Raw genomic sequence first — 21,591 nt, forward strand, 5'->3', positions numbered from 1 at the left:
CAGAGATTCAAATACCATAGTAAAATCTTTGATAGAATCAAAACTGCAAAACAGTTTGGCCCTACCAGGCCACCGTTGGTGCCGCTACTCTACACAGTACGGTACAAGGCGCCGTGTCTCCGACGAAGCCCACCTTCTGATGGGAGTGGACAGCGGGGCCCCGGGCTCCTTTCTGTGTGGACTGCTCTAAGGGAGCCGGGTGGCTAGCGGTTCAAGACACCAGAGCACAGACCTCGCCGCGCGCGGAGGCGGCTCTTCCGGCGCGCTTCTCGTCTCATATCGCGAGAATCAATCGCACTTCTCGCGAGACGCGGACGCCGACTGAGGAGGGAGATCCGAGCGGCGGCAAAGGGCTGCGGTGGCCGAGGTGAGGCGGGAGCGCGGGTGCAGCGGGGCCGGCAGTCTCCTTGGGCCCCCCGCGCGACCCAGCCGACCCCCGTGCCTCATGCCTCGGGAGCCTGGTGTACCTTCGTCTTTGGGGTCCACATTGGCGGGACACTGTGCCCCATGACCCTCCTCCCAGTGACCCTGTATCCCGATCAACTCCCACCTGTGGGGTTCATCCTTCCAGGACCCCGCGCCCCAGGACTCCGGTCCCCCTGACCCTGCGCCTGTATCAACTCCCATCTGTGGGGTCTGTCCTTCCGGGATAGACCCCATGATCCCCCGCCTTGATCAACCCTCATCACAGGAGTCCACTGCTCTGGGTTACCGTACCTACCCCTGACTCTGCTCCCTGTCACCCCGTGTCTCAAACTATTCCCATCTGTGGGATGCAGCTGGCCAAGACTTTGATCTCTGTGACCTCGTACACCAATGTACGCCCTCTGTGAGGTCCATCTTGTCTGGACACCGCTCCCTGCCCCACAGGCTACTGCCTCTGTCCTGGCTTCCCTCTCCTCACCCCTCCCTTTTCCCATCAGTTCTTTCTCCACTTACCCCTGAGAACTAGCCCCAGCCTCAGCATCTCCAAGGCGACCTTACAGTTGCTCACTTCTACAAGGCCAAGTGTGGCAACAGGGGCAGATACTGCCGCAGGGAGGCTTTCTGGACTGAGTTGGAGGTAGTGGACTGGCCAGTAAAGAGAGCTGCTCTCCCCACCTCTTGCCTCCATCCCAGGACTGCATGGTGGGTGCACTGTGCCTGTGGACAGACAGGCCACACGGCTTTACCCCAGCAACCAGTGCTGTCAAGTTGACTGACCAGTGGGCCCCCACGTGTGTTCGAGTGCTGTTGTTAAGTGCTTTTGAGTCAGTTCTGAACTGTATCGGTTTTAGAGGAGTGGCTGGTGAACTTGAACCTCCTATTTGAATCTCAAACTGACTTTGCAGTCCAGAGCTTTAACCCACAGCGTCCCTTCAGGACTCCACCACCAGTCCTACAGACTGCACCAGTCAGAGTAGAACTGCAGATTTTCAATGGTTAGTTTTCTGGAAGTAGCTCGCCTGGTCTTCCAACACTCCTCTGGGTGGACTTGAACTTCCAACCTTTCTGTTCCCAGTTGAGCCTGTTAACTTTTCTGTGGTCCATGGCCTGCGGTTAATAGGAAGTCGTGTCTCACATGTTGTGTGATTGGGAGAACACAGTAAAAGTGGTGGCTGACTTGATATCAAGTTGCTGTGGAGTGGACGCCGACCCATGGTGGCCTCACGTGTGCAGAGGACAATTGTTCCCCATAGTGCCTTGTAGACAGTGACCTTTTGGATGCAGACCTGACCTGTCTGTCTTAGGCACCTCTGAATGGGTTTGAACTGCCCACTTTTCGGCTGATAGTTGGAGTGCTTAAGTATTTGCACTACTAGGGCCTCCTTCTGCCTGATGAGTGTGATGGTGGTGCTGTATGGAGGAGGTTGTCAGGTGGTGAGAGTCCTAGTCACTTCTGTAGGAGGGTACTTGTCAGTGAGATCTAGACTCAGCTCCTGGGTGCTGCTGGGAACACTTTCAGCTCAGGGGCCAGGTGGCTGGATGCTTCCAGTCTCTTGGACCAGAAGGATGGAGTTTTCCAGGTATTTGATGTACACGTTCTTTCTATTCTGGTGTATTTCATGTGTCATTTCCTCCAGAACTGGCCTTCCATGGTCTTACTTTGCCAAATGGACTGATTTGGGCTTCTCAGGAGCGCTCTGTTGTGCCCTTTGCACCTTTGTCTGTGAGGCTTTCAGCAGAGGGCTGGCTCATTCTGTTGTCTTCTCGGACTACTTTTGCTTCATGGTGTGGCTGAGAGGTGGGGATGGGGACAGCAACCACCTTTCACAGGGATGGATGTGATGGCCCCCAGGAGACAAGAAGCCCACTTGCTCAGGGCCCAAGTTCCTGTTGAAGGGGGAACTCAGAGTCAGGCCTCAGATTTGCCACTCTCTTTTTTGGGAGGTGTTTTTCAATCTAACACTTATGGGGAAGCAGAGAAGGCAGACTTACCCTAAGGGGCACATGGTGCTTATTGTAGGTGTTTATTCCTTCGCCTGCTGAGAGGCTACTGTTCATCCTCATCCCCACTGCACACTGGCTCATGGCCTTGCTTCAGAGACAAACACATCGGGTGCCAGTTTCAGCTCTGTAAGTTTTTTTTTTTTTTGGCTTTAACAAATTTATTCCTGAATTCAGGGCACCAGCTCCAGTGGAAGGTTTTCTCTCTGTCAGCTCTGGGAGAAGGTCCTTGTCTCCTTTCTATGTCTCTGGGCCCGCTGTTCCCTGGAGATCCGTGTGTCTTGGCATTCATCTTACCCTGAGTCTAGCACAGGGACCAGGTGCTGTCTAGTCAACACCTAAAAAATGTGCTGGGCTCCCTGCTCATCTTTCCGTCCCTGGTTGTGTAACTGTTGGAAGCTTCGATGTCATTCCTAGAATGTGTGTAAAAAGATGGAGTTTATCTACCTGTAGTAAAGATTGTGAAGTTCTGCATAAATCATGTTGGCCATGGTCTTCACAACAGCTTTGCCAAGTTGTTGTCATTATCTTTGATTTATAGTTGAGGGGTGTGAGGCTCCAGAAATGTGGGTGCTTAGTACATGCCTGATCCCTTTCTTTTTGGTGCTCAGTGGAAAAGAGCAGCAAGATTCACTAGTGTCATTGGTAATGCACGGCAGCAGCATGGCTGTGGTCCCCATCATCTGTGTCCTGGCCTTGGAGCAGGGACAGCACTCTAGCAGCCAGCTAGATCAGTGGCGGTTTGGTGGTGTGTTGTCTTTGTGTATGCTCTTCTTACACCTCCATTTCCTTTCTGGTAATGGGGGAACACAGCCTTCCTGTTAACTTCTTAAGAACTGGGTGTAGTGTTGGCAGTTTTAAGAGTCTGACAAGGGCTTTTGGAGCCCATAATGGATGCCAACAGGTAATGCACTCAGCTGCTAACTGAAGTTGCAGGTTCGACACCAGTGGTGCCTTGCAAGAAAGACCAGATGATCTGCTTTAAAAAAACCAGTCATTTGAAAACCCTGTAGGGCACAGTTGTACTCTGACATGCACAGGTTTGCTGTCATTTGGAGTCCACTCCATCCAGTTTTGTAAAGAGAGCAGTAGGAGAGTGGGACACCCCAGAGGCACCCCTTGAGCTTCCTGTGAGCCCTCTTGTGTCTCCTTCCAGAAGGACAGCAACGATGGAAGACCTGGGGGAGAACACCACAGTCCTGTCCTCCCTGCGGTCACTGAACAACTTCATTTCCCAGCGAGTGGAAGGTGGGCCTGCACTGGATGCGAGCACTTCGGTGACAGGCTCTCTGCAGATGCAGTACCAGCAGAGCATGCGGGTGAGGGTCCAGCGGGCAGGTGGGCCAGTGTCCTCTGGAAACCTTGGGGCTGTCTTGGCTGTCTTCGACATTCTGATCTGGTGTCCTGGTTTTGGGGATATGGCCCAATCTCCAACATGAGCATTTTAGTTTGGGAATAGAGGTGGGTCTCCAACATGGGCTTTCCTATTTGGGGAAATGGTCAGATCCCAGGATCTGTCCCTCAACGGGACTGAGGCTCTCTGCCCCCAACTCAGTCCTGCACACATGCTCCCAAGCTCACAAAGACTAGCCACTTTGTTCACGGAAGTGAGGAAGAAGATGTGCTGCCTAGGAGCATGGCCACGGGGTTCTCCAGGTAGCAGGTTATCCCCTAGGAAGGCCTGCCCCTTGGGATGGTTATGCTGTGACCACAGGCAACTTGGTCATTCTGGTGGGAGCATCAGGGCCGTGAGTGAAGAAGAGAGGGCACTTCATGGTCTCAGACTCATGGAGCATTTTCTGGTCTTTGCTGAAATTGGCAAGGGGTGACATTGGCCATTTGGCTCTGGTTATAACCTGATAATTTTGTATGGCTGATTCTTGAGCATGCTTGCTGCAGACGGGCTTCAGAGGCTGTAGGGTCAGGGACACCTGGGTCCAGACAAGAGGGCATGGTATGTCCTTCAGTCCTCCGTAGGCTTGTCTGCTGCCCTGAACTCCAGAGCCCCCCGGCTGCCCTGCTAATACAGCCTCAGGCACATTAACAGGTGGCTTCCTGTGGCCAATGATGAGGCCCGTGGCAGGGCTGTTTCACATTCCACATCCCTCATTGGCAGATGTTTAAATGCTTGACTACGCACCGAAAGGTTGATGGTTCAAACCTACCCAGAGGCATCTCAGAGAAAGGCCTGGTGATATGTTTCTGAAAGGTCACAGCCTGGAAAACCTGATGAGCAGTTTGCCTGTGATATGGCCAGGAGTTGGAGTCGGCTTGATGGCAGCTGGTTTCATGATTCGTTTGTTGGTTTTGCATTCACTGGCTGAGTGATTGGCTGACTGCTTGCTTGGTAGCCCTACTCAGCCAGGGATGCTCTTTATCCAGAGATTAGGCCTTTTGTACTTGTATTTTTAATTTAGGGGTTTAAACACGCTCTTACAAAATGGTGGTGACAATAGAGGATGAAAGTGACCCTTGTTCATAGGTGAAAGAAGCAGTTGTCAACTCAGGTCTAAAAGGCTGTAGGGTTTTATTGATGCAAATGCCTGGGAACTTCGGCCAGGCCCTACCTGTGAGGCCCAGCTCTGGATCACTGTGCGGTCCTGTCACGGCTTCCTCAGTTCCTGACTAAGCATCTGGGTGCTTTTTGTGGGGTGTATTAGCTCATGGGCCCAGTAGCTTGGAGGGCCTCAGTCCCTCTTGTCCACTTTTGAAGAGCAGGTGAGGGGACTGAGTACTGTAGGCCTAGAGGTCTGAGGCTAGTTTTGGCCTTTCTTGGTGGCCAGAACCTTCCTGTTTTGAGTTTCCGGTTTTTTTTAATTTTTTCAATTGATACATTTTTTATTGCAAGTTCTCAGTGTTTGATAATTTCGTGCTGTTACCCAAACCTCACTAAGTTCTAAAAGATCTGTTACTTCACCTCAAATGGACTGTGAAAAGCCCTTTGAACTGTTGCTGTTTTCGATGCACACAAGTGATGCCAGCGTACTATGAGGGTTCATAGTTAAAAAGATATCATTTATCACTGGATTTGGTTTGTATTCATTCCAGTTTTGCTGCTTGTTAGCTGCTTGCCTTTGGGAAAGTTACTTAGTATGGCTCAGACTCATAATCTGGAAACAATACCCACTTAGATTATTATTTCTTAAAATAAATGACACAATGTTACCTGGCCTATAAAACCCATTGCCATCAAGTTGGAAGGAGCAGAACTGCCCCCTAGGGTTCCTTCTCTTTTTCTTTTCTTTATGGTGGCTTGAGGGGTAGCTTACAGAGCAAATTAGTTTTCTATTCAACCCTTGTTGCACATTGTGTTTCATGACATTAACTGCAATCCCTGCTATGTAACAGCACCGTTTCCTGCTCCTCCCTGGCTTACATGTTGGTTTCCATTGTTTTCCTATTTTTGGCTTTAGCTTGAAGGTGTGCCCAGTTTGCTCTATCGCTCATCATCCAAAAAACCCACAAAAACCCCAAACCAAACGCACTGCCATCAAGCTGATTCTGACTCATGGTGACCCTGTATATGGTTTCTGAGACTGAAATCTCTACGTGAGCAGACAGTTTCATCTTTCTCTCATGGTACCGCTGGTGGTTTTGAATCGCAGACCTTGCAATTAGCAGCATAGTGCCTAATTCATAGTGCCACCAGGGCTCCTTTTCCCCATACAGGTGTTGCTTAGATGTAAGCATCATGTTTAGATGACGTTCCTTCAAATGGAATCACTGTTCCCACGTATCACGTGTATTTGTGGTCCTGATCCATTCACTGTGGGGTCCCCTCCTTGGATGTAGATAAGGCTGTAACAGGCCTGCTAAGCTTCTCACAAGGAGACTGGAAAGACAGAATGAGGACTCCTTCTATTGCTAGGTGGGGGTTGAGATCAGAGAAAATATGATAGGGTGAAAGAAGATGTGGACTGCACCCCTATCTTCGTTCTCTAGTGCTCCTATCACAGAAGTACCACAAGAGGGTGACTTTCCCAAAAAGAAAGTGATTCTTGAACAGTTTAGGAGGCTAGAAGTCTGAATTCAGGGCACCAGCTCCACGGAAGGCTCTCTCTTGTGTGTCTCCTTTCAGCATCTGTAGACCCTGCATTCCTGGGAGATCTCCATGTGTCTCCTTCTTCCCCTGGGTCTAGGAGGCTCTCAGTGCAGGACTTCCACTCCAAGTTCTTCTTTCTTGGTGGTACTGATATCTCTCTCTGCTTGCTTCTGTCTCCTTTGATCTCTTGTTAAGATACAAGGCAACACAGGCCACACCCCAGGGACACTCCCTTTATATCAGATCGGGGCTGTGACTTGAGTAAGGGGGTTTGTTGAATCCCACTCTAGTCTCCTCACGGCTGATTGTCATCATGGAAGACCATTACATGGTTATAGAACTGTCAAATCACTGGGAATCATGGCCTAGCCATGCTGATTCAGATTTTGGGGGATACATTTCAGTCTATGATACCCCTGGAATACAGCTGTGAGGAATGACGAAGATGCTTTTCAACTCCCAGCTTGCTGGTCCTGCCTGGCGTGTAGAGATTGTGGACAGGACTATCTGCGTGCTGTGGAGTATCCGTCAGCATCCCTAACTGCTGCTAGCCCCTTGGTGCCAATAGCACCCTCCCCCATTTGTCACATGGCAGAAAGTCTCCAGATCACCAAACCCACTGCCTTTGAGGTGACTCTGACTTGTAGTGATCCTGTAGGAATGGAGTAGAACTGCCCCATAGGATTTCCGAGACTCAGTCTTTGTTGGAGCAGAGAGCCTTATCTGTCTCCCTCAGCAGCTGATGAGTTTGAACCACCTGGACTGTGAAATGTGGTCAGGGGTCCCTGGAGGCAGCATTGGTTGGGCATTTAGCCTAGTTCTTTTCAAAACTGGAATTTGTGGATGAATCATCTGAGAGTGTTTTAAAGGGAGGTTCCAAGTGAGTCGGTCTGAGCATGGCCTGGGAGTCCACATTTTCTGAGGAGGGTCCAGGCTATGCAGGGGATGCAGCATGGCCATTTACACTTGGGAGATGGCCTTCTGGGCTTGAACCCACCCCTGTTCCCTACGCTTCTGTGGGAAGTGGAACTCTGAGGTGACTTCTGTGGGAAATTCTCAGCTCTGGTTGGTATACCTTCTTGAGCCTCATTTGGGGAGCTTTCTTGAGGGGAGCTGTTCTAATCCCATGGGCCCTTCACTTTGGGGCCAGCACTCAGTCAGAAAGGTCCCCAGGATTAGAAGCAGGGGAGGAACTCTGCAGAAGGGTGCTTCTCCCATGCTGAGATTGTTGGAGAGGATAGGCATGTGGGCAAGCTCTGGCTGGCAGGGGCCCTGGAACTTCTTGCCTGCACTCCAGTCTCAGTGCTGGGCTGCGGGGAGGGTGCTCAGTGGGTGAGGAGTGCAGGGACCCAGCCTCTGAGGTCCCCTCTTTTTGGTTCCCCTGCCCATCCAGTTGGAGGAGCGTGCGGAGCAGATCCGCTCCCAGTCGCACCTCATCCAGGTGGAGCGGGAGAAGGTGCAGATGGAGCTGAGCCACAAGAGGGCCCGTGTGGAACTGGAGCGGGCCGCCACCACCAGTGCCCGGAACTACGAGGTGGGTGTGGGCAGTCCTGCCCAGTGGAGGGGGCTATGGAGGGGTGATGGGACCAGACTGGGCCTAGCTCAGCTGGTCCGAAGTCTGTGGTGGAGAGAGCCTACTTCCAGGGGGCTGGCAAGAGCTGCAAGCTTCCTGTCCCTGGGGTTGAGGTTTTCCTGGACTCCGAGCACCACCAGCTTTCCCAGTGAGTGCAGCTGAGCTGTCAGGAATGCAGGTGCATCTCCCTTCTCCCTCCCCGCCTGTTCCTGAATGTGGCTGTTTGGCCCCTTCTGGCTGCACTTGACCTGGCTACACTTGCTGTCCGAGCCTTCTATGGCCACTATCACATACATGCCACAAGGGGTGGTTTTGAAAAGCAGAGTTTATTTCTCATAGTCTAGGAGCCCAAATTCAGGGCGTGGAGCCAGAGGAAGTGTCTTCTTTGTGTGTTCTAGCTCCTCATCCTCTTGTTATGTGCTGTCCAGTCAATTCTGACTATATAGGTTTCTGAGAGTGGCTGGTAGGTTTGAGCTGCCAACCTTGCAGTTACCAGTCCAGTGCTTATTCTACAGTACCCCACAAGGGCTCTTCCAACTTTTAGTAAAATGTCCTGTCCTGGTGTTCCTGAGAGTCTGGCATTCCTGGGGATCCATGTGTTCTCCAGGGTCCCTTGTCCTGGGATCTCTGAGGGTCCTGGTGTCCTGGAAGGTCCTTGATGCTCCAAGTCTTCATGTCCATGTGCTTTCGTTGAGCCTTGCGGTGGTCTGAGGCTGCAGGGGTGTGAGAAGCAAGGCTCTAGAAGGGGCTCCTCCAAGCCACTTGGCCCAGGCCTTCCATGTTAGGCCTGACTTGGGCTGCTGCCCTGTGGCTCCTGTGCTCCTGGGGGGAAGGCTGTGGACTTCTTGGTTGGAGTGAGAGTCCCAGTTTGGCCCTTCTCTTGCGGCCCATGAGGTGTGTGTCCTGGGACAGATGGCCTGTGCCCACCCTGCCACCCACCCCTCTCCTTTCCTCCCAACAGCGTGAGGTTGACCGCAACCAGGAGCTGCTGACACGTATCCGGCAGCTGCAGGAACGTGAGACCGAGGCTGAGGAGAAGATGAAGGAGCAGATGGAGCGCCACCATTCATGCCGACAGAGCCTGGACACCACCAGCAAGAAGCTTCGGGAGAAGGAAGACAGCCTGGCTGAGGCCAACGAGGTGAGCCCACCTATCCCCAGCGCTTCAGGTGGTGTCCCACAGGTGTCGGAGTCACAGTGGCCTACCCAATCAGTGCATCGAGCTCTTCTGAGGTCTGATGTTTAATGGTCATGTTAGCCGAGATTTATCAGTTTCAAATGCTTGGTTTTTCATGTACCTTCATGTACTGTTTGATCTCCCTCTCAGGAAACCTTATGCATGTCACCTTTGTGCTCTGGTGGAGTTAGTTTGTCTGGACCAAGCCCTAGGAGCTGGGGTGTGAGGTGCCCACATCCCCACCTTTGCGGCGTTGGCTTGGCTGCCAGTGGCTGTATGGTCCTTTAGTGTCCGTGGTGTCTGCTAGCTTCACACCAGCCTCACCTGTGTGGTGAATGTTGTTTTCCGGGTACGCGTGCTTTCTCAGAAGGTGTGAATAGGTGCATCCAGATTTGCATTTCTTTCTAGATCTACAAAGCCTATAGGAGTCATGGCAATGCAGTGCATAGGAGCTGCTGGCCTCACTGTCCCTGTACACTGAAGGCTGTGGGAGTTCCAGAGAAAGGGCTGCACACTGGCTCTACTGGGACCTGGACCTTGTGACTTTCCCTGTCCCCTCTGTGTGGCGCCCCAGATCACAGGTGCTGACAGGGAAGACGAAACTCAGCTGGGGGAGGGCTCGGGGACAGCGCATCATTGGTATTCCACCGCTGCATGCTCCTCTCTGCTTGATGGATCTTGGGAGGCAGCTCAGGGTTATTTTTGCCTCGGCGATGCTGTGGAGCATGTGAAGACTGTTCCACGTCTGCCTTGTGAAGTGGTGCTGGCAGGAGAGGCATGTGACGGCCGACTTCTGGAGGACTCTGCTCCTTCCTGGGTCTCTTCTGGGTCTGACCAGGCTGGGTGCCCTGCAGGATGGGGGCAGGATAGACGTGGCCTGGTGGCTCCATGAAAGCTGCCAAGTCTGCAGTGAGTTTAGTTAAAAGCAGGGCAGAATGGGACTTAGTGTGCTCCCCATGGACATGCTCTGTCTGTGAACAGCCCCCCACATGTCCTTGTGCCCAGGAGCTGGCTGGGGCCCAGGCAGTGTCTGCTGAGTGCAGTCAGATGTCTGAAGTACACCGTCCCATGCTCACTGTGGTTTCCGTGTCTCTGAGTTTTCCTGACCCCTAGTTGGGAGTCCTGGTGTGGCACTGCAGGATAATGCCCTGGAAACCAAAAGGTCAGTTTGAACTGCAAGGTCAACAGTTCAAACCTGCCAGCTGCTCCTCGGAAACCCTATATAGATTCTCTGTGAGTTGCAACCGACTTGATGACACTGAACACCAATGACAACAGTTAGGAAAAGCAGACATATGATTGCTCCATGGAGACAGCTGGAGCCCCAGTCCCACTACTAGAGGGGAAGGGCACAGTGGGGAGTGTTTTCATGGGCTGTTGCTTAGTGTACTTTGTGTGGATGGGTGAATGAGTGTCTTGGGCTTCTGACCCCAAGACTGAGACCACTGAGCACTGCTTGCTGTGGCCGCTCAGCCCCAACCTGCTACATACTCTCAATTTGTCATCTTCCATCCATCCTTGACAGTGTAACCCTGTCTTTCCTTCCTCCACATCCTCTCTGTGTAACATCCCTCCTTCCTGAACTCCTCTCTGTGTAAAATTCCTCCTTTCCTCACCCCCCTCTCTGTGTAACATCCTTCTTTCCAGGAACCATTCTCTGTGTAACATCCTTCCTTCCTGGACCCTCTCTCTGTGTAATGTCCTTCCTTCCTCACCCCTCTGTTTGTAACATTGTCCTTCAGAGCTGCTGGCTTGAACCCTTTTGTCCCAAAGTGGCTATCAGCTCTGCCAATGTGGGTGCTCTGACCCTGACCCCATTTCCTGTTTCTAGAGGGTTCCTTGCTCCTGTCTCTGGTAACAGTTTAGCAAATAACTAGTAGGGTGGTATGACAGATATGGGAAAGAGATATAGGCTGATAGAAGGCACATGTATGGGATGGAGACAGATGTGAGCAGAGCAGGGACAGGTGTCTGCAGAGCGGGGTATGGACAGAGTGAGGCAGACCTGGGAGGTATGTGGCAGCCCTGTGAAAGGGGCAGGGAGTAGGGGAGTAGGCTGAGTGCTACTCCTGGCTGGCATCCCTTTGTCTCTCAGGTAGTGGCTTTAGGATAGGGTTAAGGGAGGGACCTGCACCTCCTCATTCTGAAGGGGACAGACAGAGTCTCTGAGCCGCCCTCTGCCCTGTCTCCCTCTGTAGACCATCAACGTGCTGAAGGGCAGGATCTCAGAGCTGCAGTGGAATGCCATGAACCAGGAAATGCAGCTGAAGGGCCTGGAGTCTGAGAAACAGGAGCTGAGGGAGCAAGTGGACATGCAGCACAAGTCAGTGGGGACCTGGGCAGGGCTGCACAGTGCATGTGAGGCTCAGGCAGGACCCTGTGGTTTGCATCCTAATGAGGGAATGTCAGCAGATGTGTGTGATGTGACAGAGTGGGATAACTGTCCAGGGGCCCGAGTGTGTTTCCCATTGTAGGAGTGGCTGGTGGGGGCAAGGAGGGTGTGGTCGGGCAGCTAGGCAGGCTACAGGCTGCCATGCCATGAACATGAGGAGACAGGCCCTGGGACTGGTGGGAGAGAGCCCAGGGTTCTGGGTACTCCTGGGTGGGAGAGAGTGTGTGCGTATGTGCATGTATGGGTACGTGCTGTCTCTCCCTGTGTCCCTGTGTATCTGTGTGTCTGTACAAGGGACTGCAAAACATTTGAAAAAATTTCATTATTTTGTCAACGAACTTTGGAAGCTGCCTTGTTATGTACATGTGTATATCTGAGTGTGTCTGTATGTTTGTGTGGCTGTGTGCTTGTGGGGTCTTTGCATGGGTATGTGTACATGCAGGGAGTCCTGCTGTGGCACTGGAGGGTAAGCACTGGGTCACAAGGTCAGTTGGTGGTTCAAACCCACCAGCTGCTCCTTGGAAACCCTATACAGGGTTGCTATGAGTTGGAACCAACTTGATGGCATATAACAACATGTGCTTTCATGGTTCTTGCATATATGTGATTGTGCATGAGTGTATGTGTGTGTCTGCATGTCTTTATGTATGCCTGTGGATGTGTGTGATTGTGTGGAGGTGTAGCTTTGTAGGTCTGTGTGTCTGTATGTGTGTATCAGTGTGTGGGTAAGTGTGCAGCTATATGTGTCAGTATCTGTGTGTAGATGTACACATGCTAGACGGACTTGGGAGAGGGACTTCTATCTGTGTGTGTATGTTTGTGTGTCTGTATCTCTATCTCTGTATGCATGTGCGTGTGTCTTTGTGTGTCTTTATTGGTATGTACTCGTGTGTCTTTGTGTCTGTATCTGTGTGTTTGTGTCTGTGCCTATACATGTGTGTGTCTGTGCGTGTCTGTGTATCTGTGTGAGTGCACACGCTGCAGACCTTGGGGTGGCTGTATGCAGCTTCACTCATGCCTGCCCTATGCACACGGTCTGCTTTTCCCTCAGAAAGTGGCAGGAAGCGACTCAGAAGCTCCAGGAGCTGCAGGCGGGCCAGGAAGTGAGAGCAGAGCACGAACAGAAGATCAAGGTGAGGAGGCCTCCATCTGACCCAGTGTAGGTTCTGTGCATGTCACCGCAGGGTCGGCCTCCTGCAGTGCGGTGCCTGGTGGTGTGTGTGAGTGTGTGCATGAACAGGTCAGGGGACCTGGGGATGAGGGAGGGCTTGCTGGAGGGGGGCTTTGGGAGAAGCACGAGGAAGGTGTAGGACGAGTTCTGTTGACGCTCCTTTCTATCCGGTGGTCCAGGACTTGGAGCAGCAGCTGTGTCTGCAGGAGCAGGAGGCTGCTGTGGTGAAGAACATGAAGAAGGAGCTGGGGCGGCTCCCCAAGGTGGAGTGGGAACTGAAGCAGCTGCGGGAGGAGAACGCCCGCCTGCGGTGAGGGCTCCCTGGAGGCTGACGTGGGCATGGGCTCCTGGACTGGGAGCCCTGGGCGCAGCCTGTGGTGGGCAGTCTCTGCCTTCCTGGTCCTTGGCCCCTGTGCTGGCTGTGCTCATGGCTTGTGCAGCCCAGGCCTGACCTGTGGCTCTGAGTGAGTGACCAGTGTCTGACCTTCCCACAGGGAGATGCAGGAGACCAGCGGGCGGCTGCAGGAGGAGCTGGAGGGGCTGCATAGGCGGCTGGGGCGTCAGGAGAAACTGCAGGAGGAGCTGGTCAGCTTGGAGCTGGAGAAGGAGGTGAGGCTCCACGGGGAGCTGCTGCGGGCCGTCCTTTCTCTGGGGGAGCCTGGAATGGTCCTTGTCAGAATATTGAGCTGGTCACCTCACATGTGAAAGCCACATTGGGGGCGGCAGAATAATATCCAAGATGCCCTTGTCCCTATTCCCAGAGTCTGTATACATGTCATATCACCTGGCAGAGGGCCCACTGATCCTGGTTGATCAGATGGGTCTCATCACAGGACCCTCCAAATTGCAGAGGGAGGTAAGAGAAGCACTCATGTGCCATTGATGGCTGTGAAGATGGAGGACTGTGAGCTAGGACTGCTTCTAGTAGATTAGAAGGGACAGAGCCAAGTGTGCAAGAGCTCCTGGGTGGCAGGGATGGCACCATGGTAGGATAGCTGCCCCCAGGGCAGAGCACCTCCATCTACTGTGGTTGATGTAGGTATGTAGCCCAGAGTCACTCCAGAGGCCAGCAGTGTTTCTTCAGGAGATAGTTCTGGCTGACTGGCATGGGATGGGATATCTAGGCCCTGTAGTCTAGCTGAATGGATATGGAAAATTCTCCATCACATTGTGCAGTGAGGGGGGACTTTGCAGTGAGGGGTGACAGTGTGCAGCTAGAGGGTTAGAGCAGTTGTGGGATGTATAGGAAGGGTTCTGGAGACCTTGGCATGTCCTTACTGGCATGGTCACTTTGTCTTTGCAGAAGCTGCTGGGAAAGCTGCAGAGCTGGGAGCGGCTGGACCAGGCCATGGGTCTGCACCTCAGGTAGGCAGAGGGCTGGGCTTTCCATGTTCCATTCTCTCTGAGACACAGCCGTGTCCCTAAATCTCTCCTGTTAAATTCCTCCTCCGATTGCTGGTGGGGAGCATTTGCTGCCGCCGCTCAGGGTCAATAAATGGCTTTCACAGAGCAGGGGAGGTGGAGCTAAGTGGCTCTCCCCACCATAGCCCTAATGGTGTCTTCATTTAGAGTCCAAATACCTGCAGCTTCACGGTGCCGGCTCTTTTCTGGTTCTGCTGGGGAGGCAGTTGCTTTATGAGAAAGGTGTTCCTTTTAGGCGATTTTCACATGTGGAGATGAACTGAGGGTTTTTAGCATAATGGAGAGTGATTGTCTCAGTCTGCCTCCTCAGCTAGTCATCGTTCTGCTAACTGCAGTTAGTGTTGAGGGCTGGCCACTTTGTTCCCTGGTCTGTAGCCAGGTGCCACATGGGCACTGTTCCAGGTCCCTGTGGTCTGGCCCATCTCAGCTGAGGACCAGGGCCACTGTTCATCTGTCTCCAGCGGTGCTTTGCTGCTGCTTTGCTGACTGCATGGCCCTGTGTCTGGGGAGGTTGAGGCTGATGGATCTGCAGTTGTCATACTGCCTATTGCTCATGAGATCCGAGTCCTGCTGCTCCCTGAGATGGACCCTGTCTCTCAGAGCCACCTATCATCACTCTGGCAGGCATATGGACATACCTGTGAAGTTCCCTATGCCCTGATGTGTTGCAGAGGTGTGACACATGAAACCAGGCCAGCTGGCCCAGTAGGCCTGATGCTCGTCGAATCCTCTGATCCCCTGGGCTCATTAACTCCCTGGAACATGGGCCTTCTGGCCCTATGGACACCTTAGTTTCATCAGCAAGCTCCGCAACTACTTTCTCGTGAGGGAGCTCTGAACCCTGTCAAGAACCCAGATGGGCCAGTGCTGCTTCTAGCAAAGGGGCACCAGACCTTGTGGCTGGAGGAGAGCGTGCACTGCTCCTGAGCCTCGGTGGCTCCACCTCCAGTCTCCAGGGCTATGCCTCTAGCTCTGCTGGATTGGGGAGCAGAGGTTGCCGCCTGTGTTAGCCAGCAGCCTTGGTACCTGGGACCTGGCAGAGTCATACGTGGCCATGTGTCTTGCTGTGTGCTTGTGGATCCTTCCTTTGGTGGCTCAGTGTGGGATGAGGGAGAGAAGGAGACGGGTCCAGGGGTCTGACAGGGTTGCTGAGTGTGTCCCTTGCCGGCTTAGGGTTGGGTGGGAGAGGAGAGTCTTCACCCAGGAGGTGGGGTCTGGGCCCTGGGACTAGAACTAGGGCTGGGGCAGAGCATGACCCTTCCTGCCATGCTCCTGCCCTGCATGCAGGTGAACCTGTCCTGCATCACAGATTCTCTGTTGGCAGAGGCAGAGCTGTTGGTGACTGGAGCCCCTGCATTCCTGGGGCTCCCTGGAGGGTGGGGTCTCCTTCATGCCTTTCTCTGCTGAGCCCAGGCCTCTTGGGCTGCTCTGGGTGCCTGGTGTTGGGGACCCTCAGTTCCCTCCTGTTGGATTTCCTGGTGGCCTCTCCTGCCCGTCTTTCCCAGGGCTGGTGCACCTCTGTCACAGAGCATCTACTGGCACGCAGGCTCAGACTCACCTAGAGAGTATGGGAATTGCAGATTCCAGGGATGCAGCCCCGAACCGCCCAGGCAGTATCTCTAAGGGCTGGCCTGAGAATTGGGGTGACCTGGGTGAGGGTTGGGCCTGCTGTTCTGGTTTGTTGGCTGGGTGTGGGATATGGACAGGGACTTGGTGATGGTCGGGATAGGGAGAGGTGCTATAGGAAGCTGTGAAGGGTGGGCTCCTTACTGTGGCCTGGGGCCTCTGTAGGAGGGGCATGAATGGGCTGGACATGCTGGAGAAATGGGCACACTGCAGGGGCCCTGCTGATCAGTGTGGGGGTGTTTTTAATGAGGCCACCAAAGAGTGGCTATCAGGGTTGCTGGGCGCGGGTCTGCTCCCACATGATCACGAGGAGAGGTGCTTAGGGCTGTCAAGGTAGTGATGGGTTCATATCAGACTCAGTGAAGCTGTCATATGGGTCTTGGGTGCCCGGCCTCATTTCTGTGCTTCAGTTTCCTTACACTTTGTCTTTGCTTCATGGAGTCGTGAATCTCTGGGATTCTGATGGAGACTTTGCCTGGATAATGCTATCATTTCAGGGCCTACTGTTTGGGCCCATACCGACCTCTACCTATGATATCCGGTGCTGCCACTAGGTGGCGTATATCCCTCTGTGATCCTGGCGGCTGCTGGGGGCTGTGGACACTCCCTCAGCTTCCCCTGACCTCTGTACAACATGCGTCCTCACCAAATATGGCTTTCTGCTGGGCAGGAAGTGAGGCCTCTTGTCCACAGGACCACCTGCCTCTGTGCTGACCATTCTGCATGCTCTGTGATTGCCCTGCTCTTGACCAGCCTTCAGCCCTCAGGTCTGCAGGTGCTGCTCTTCAGGCCAAGTGGTACCTGCCAGGCTCTCTGCAGGGGCTGTGGCTTCTCTCACCCTCAGAGGGGTCTGTGGCTGAGCTGGCATGATGGTTCTCTGCTCCTTGCATTGTGGTTTCTTGTATCAAAAGCAGAAAAACTAGGCTGGGCCTGTTGGTATGTACCTGGAGGAGCCCCTTTGAGGAGAGGTTGAGGAGGAGGGCTGGTATGGCGAGGTGGCTTCCACACCCCATCCCAGCTGAGGACAGAGCTCAGCTCATGGCTGAACTGTGGAGATCACTGCTCCTGAAATTTTCTGAGTCTCCTGGGGATCTGGGGGATGCTGCATGGGATCCTGTCCCCAGAACACTGGCTGCCTTGTGACAACATCTGGATCTGCTGGTGGTTGTTATGTCTCCAGCCCTAGGTCCTATGTACTCTGGCGAGTAGTGTGGGCAGGGTCCCTGTGAGACCTGCAGGGCAGCACTGGGGGGCTGAGGGCCCCTGCTCTGACCTTTGGAATCGACAGGTGATTTCCTCTGCTGTCCTGTTGGCGGCACTTGATCAGATCTACCCACCAGGAGCCTGTGCACACCTGGTCCTGTGCCCGACTGCATCTCATGGGAGGACTGCTATGTGGACTGGGGAGGGCACTGAGGCTGTGTGTGTATGGGGGGGCGGGGATGCACTGGGGGAGAGGCCACATGATCACCGACATGGGACAGCCTCATCCTATAGGACTCCAGAGTGGACTGTGAACCTGGCCGCAGGAACCATGACATGGTTTAGAACTTGGTCTGTCTGGAGGGATGCTTTTATCTGAAAGTGGAAGACTGAGAAGAAAAGCAGCTGAGAGAGGCTTCTTGGAAAAGGTGGAGCTAAGGGAGTTGATCCCAGGAAGGCAAGGACGGCTCATTTTTGGAAGCCCATTCACGTAGCGCACCATCTTCATAGGATAAAAGAGAAGAAAGCCCATGTGATCCTCTTAACAGACGCAAAGAGGCATTTGAAAAAATACATTCACCCAGTTGTGATGGAAACTCTTGCTCTCCTCCTAATGCAGGGGAAAAGGTGGTCCCACCACATGTGTTTAGTGCTGTACTACATTGTCCCTGCCAGCATAGTGAAGAAAGAAAAAGCAGCGAAGGGCATGCAGGCTGGAACAGAGAAGCCACTGCCTCTGTGTGTAGGTGACACAGTTGTCCACGTAGGAAATCCCAAGGAATCTCTCCAAAGCTGCTGGAACTAGTGCATATTGTGTTTAGTGGCGTCCAGGGCTGCAGAGCAATACACAAAAAGTGGAACTGCCATGCCATTAAGGAATGGCTGCACAGATCATAGAAAACAACTCCAAAGTGTGAAATACTTGGTGATGGATTTAACAAAACATGTGCAACATCAAAAACTCTTTTAAGATGTTGATGAGAGAAATTTAAGATCACCGAAATAAATGGAGGAGCCTTGGTGGCACAGTAGGTTAGGTGTCAGGCTGCTAACTGCAAGGTCAGTGGTTCAAACCCATGAAGTATTCCACAGAAAAAAGATGTGGCAGCCTGCTTTCATAAAGATGACAGTCTGGAAAACCCTGTAGAGCAGTTTCACTCTGTCCTGTAGAGGTCGCTATGAGTTGAAACAGCTTGTTGGCCGTGGGCGTGGGTTTTTGGTCAATAAATGAAGAGACAATCTGTACTTGTGGATCAGATCAGAAGGCTCTGTGGTTACGATGTCAGTTTACTCAACTTAATTTTGATCAGAGTCTCATAGCCTGTTTTTTGTAGAAATTGACAAGCTGATGCCAGTTTTTATAGAAATGCAGGGCACAGTGTTGAAAAAGAACCAAATTAAAGATTTATCGTGGTCAATATCAAGACATGCTAGAAACTGTATTACTGAATAGATATGGCTAATAGGACTGCCAAATAAATCCAGGATGGAGAGTCCAGAAAGAGCCCAGGTACAGGGCTAGTTGCTTTCATCAAAAGTCCCAAGGCCACTCAGTGGATGTTGTTGTTGTTGGTGTTAAAGGCCATCGAGTCGTGGATACTAGACCCAAATACAAAAGCTGGAGCTCCTGGAAGTTTGGGTGTGGCCAAGATTTATTTTTATTATATCATGGGTCAGCAAACTTATTTCTTAGAATAAATAGTAATTATTTTAGGCTTTCTTATAAGCCATTTCATCTTTATGTTTAAAAAATTTTATTCTAAATTGGGTGAAGGTTGTCAGAGCAGATCATCAGTTTTCCATTCAACAATTCATAACTGTTTTGTTTCATCTCATTGATTGCTTTCCCCATAAAGTAACACCATGCACCCACTTCCTCCCTGAGTTTCCTATTTCCAGTCCTCATTTCCTAACACTTTAAAATTTTGCGCTGGAGTCAATGCTGCCCTTTTGATCTCAAATGGTTGATTATTCTAAGGAGTGCCTACCTCCCTAGAGTTATTGTTTTTCTTCTAAAACCAAACCCATTGTCATTGAGTTGATTCCAACTCCTATGACCTCGTATAGGGTTTCTGAGGCTATAACTCTTCTTTTTTTTTTTAATGTTTTATTGTGAATTATGTGATAGTTTACATGGGAGAACTTTAGTTTTACATTCATTCTATCGTATATTGTCTCTCATTGCCATGGTTACAATCCCCTCCATGCAGTCCTTCCCCCGTACCCCCAGATCTTCAGCACAAAGTCGCTTTCCCTCTCTGGATCTAAAGTCTCCAGCTGCTCCATTGCTCCACGTCATCATCTGTGGCTCCATTTCAGGCATCACTGCTTCTCTGGGTAGGGTCCCGCTCTCTGCTCTTCTCCCTTGATGGTCCTAGGGACCTCCGCTCCTAGACTGAAAAGTTAATCACTCCCCTCCTTGCTATAAAACGTCTACCTTTACATTTCCAACCCTCACAATCAGTCCTGATAACAATTATTCACTATTGTATCACAAGAGACCTGTCTGCGTTTCATTGCATCAACCCCGCCTAGACAGATTGAATACTACTCACTGGAGATTCTACCTTCCTTCATGCCCTCGGGATCTAGGCTCCCTCTTGAAAGCTTGTAAGCCAGTCAATTCTTGCCTTTGTAGCCCCCCACCCCCCATTTTGGGTAGCCAATGTCCAAGTTGCCCATCCCTGTCTACTCTGTGTGTGGTGGGTGTGGGAATGATTCTCGCTGGCTAGAACTCTTTATGGTAGCAAAAAATTTCATTTTTTCCTATGGCACAGTCAGTGAGTTTGACTGCTGACTTTGGAGTTAGCAGTCCAGTGCTTATCATACAGTGCCACCAGGGTTCCCTGTTTCCGTTAGAAGCCTATGATGAGTTTACTTTCAGACCTGAAGGGTGGCGAAGGAGCATAGTATTCAGGGCTCTATCGGTCTCTATCGGATCAGTAAGCATGGGCTTTTTTATTTTTTAATAAGATTTTGAGTTTTGTTCTGCTATTAAAAGAGTTGCTGTGAGTCAGAACTGACTTAACAGTACCTAACAACACCTAATTAAATAATCATACCAAGTACCACCAAATAGGAGCAGCTGGAATACTTACAAGTTGCTGGTGAGAGTAGAAAATGGTATAGCCACTTTGGGAACAATTTGGCAGTTTCTCATATTCTTATGAGGTCTTTTTTAAGATGGCGGATCTGGTGGACATGCAGTGAGGAGCTCTGTCAACAACAGCACAGAATACCAGACCAAGCAGGCTCAGGGGATGGTGCTAGAACTCTGAATCACATATAAAGGAATATTTAGAAGATTGGAAGGCTTACAGTTACGGGAATTTGTAGCAGAATCAAGAAATTCATTGCTTTCTAATTCAAGACGCTAAGCTGCTCCTGGAACTGCTATCTTGGGAGAGACCAAGTTGGGGAAGGATCAGAATTGCCACGAACGCCTGACAGAACCACGGAGGTACAGGTGTGGATATTCTTTTTTTGGTATCTGTTCATTGGTCTCTCGCCGTCTGTGCACCTCCATTCTAGTGACTAGAAGGGATACCTGAACGAATGGACACCCCACCGCCACACCTGGAGGGTTCTACTACACATGCACACAGATCTCCTCGAAATTTAAATGACAGTTTCTACTTAAAACCAAATGGCCACCACTTGTTTGTCAGTTTGTCTTACTGTGGTGGCTTGTGAGTTGCTGTGATTCTGAAAGTTATACCACTGGTATTTTAAATACCGGCAGGGTCACCTATGGTGGACAGATTTCAGATGAGCTTCCAGACAAAGACAGACTAGGAAGAAAGAGTGATGAACTACTTCCGAATATTTAGTCACTGAAAACCTTATGAATAGCAGAGAAACAATGTTAGATATAGTGCCAGAAAATGAGTCCCTCAGGTTGGAAAGCACTCAAAATGGGACTGGGGAAGAGCTGCCTCCTCAAAGTAGAGTTGACTATGATAACGCAAATGGAGTAAAGCTCATGGGAGAAAAGTCCATGGGACTGTCATTTGCTGATGGGGCACAACTCAAAATGAAGAGACACAGCTGTAAACATCCATTGAAAATTGGAACATGGAATGTACGAAGTATGAATCTGGGAAAATTGGAAGTTGTCAAAAAGGAAATGGAACTCATAAACATTAATATGTTAGGCATTAGTGAGCTAAAATGGCCATTTTGAATCTGACAACCACATGGTTTACTATGACGGGAATGACAAATTGAGAGGAATGGTGTTGGCATTCATCGTCAAAAAGAACGTATCCAGATCAGTCATTAGGTACAATGCTGTCTGTGATAGGATAATATCCATGCACATACAGGGAAGCCCAGTTAATACCACTATTATTCAAACTTACACACCAACCACTAAAGCAAGTGAGGATGAAATAGAAGAATTCTACCAACTTCTTCAATCTGAAATCATTCAAACAGGCAATCAAGATGTATTGATCATTACTGGTGATTGGAATGCAAAGGTTAGGAGCAAAGAGGAAGGATCAGTAGTTGGAAAATATGGCCTTGGTGATAGAAATGATGCTGGAGAACGCATGAT

General features: G+C 51.2%; 1 protein-coding gene across 1 annotated transcript in view; it reads left to right on the top strand.

Moving 5' to 3' along the window:
* The first annotated feature begins 3,596 nt into the window (after positions 1-3,596).
* The window catches only part of MAD1L1 (MAD1 mitotic arrest deficient-like 1 (yeast)), a 361,165-nt gene continuing 343,170 nt past the window's right edge, over positions 3,597-21,591 (top strand). The window contains exons 1-8 of the mRNA XM_006859789.1: positions 3,597-3,746; positions 7,863-8,003; positions 9,004-9,183; positions 11,418-11,542; positions 12,663-12,744; positions 12,962-13,092; positions 13,277-13,391; positions 14,086-14,147. Of these exons, the coding sequence (XP_006859851.1) occupies positions 3,597-3,746; positions 7,863-8,003; positions 9,004-9,183; positions 11,418-11,542; positions 12,663-12,744; positions 12,962-13,092; positions 13,277-13,391; positions 14,086-14,147 (986 nt within the window). The remainder of the gene's footprint in view (positions 3,747-7,862; positions 8,004-9,003; positions 9,184-11,417; positions 11,543-12,662; positions 12,745-12,961; positions 13,093-13,276; positions 13,392-14,085; positions 14,148-21,591) is intronic.

This window comes from Chrysochloris asiatica, unplaced genomic scaffold, assembly GCF_000296735.1.
Source record: "Chrysochloris asiatica unplaced genomic scaffold, ChrAsi1.0 scaffold00034, whole genome shotgun sequence".
NCBI lineage: Eukaryota > Metazoa > Chordata > Mammalia > Afrosoricida > Chrysochloridae > Chrysochloris > Chrysochloris asiatica.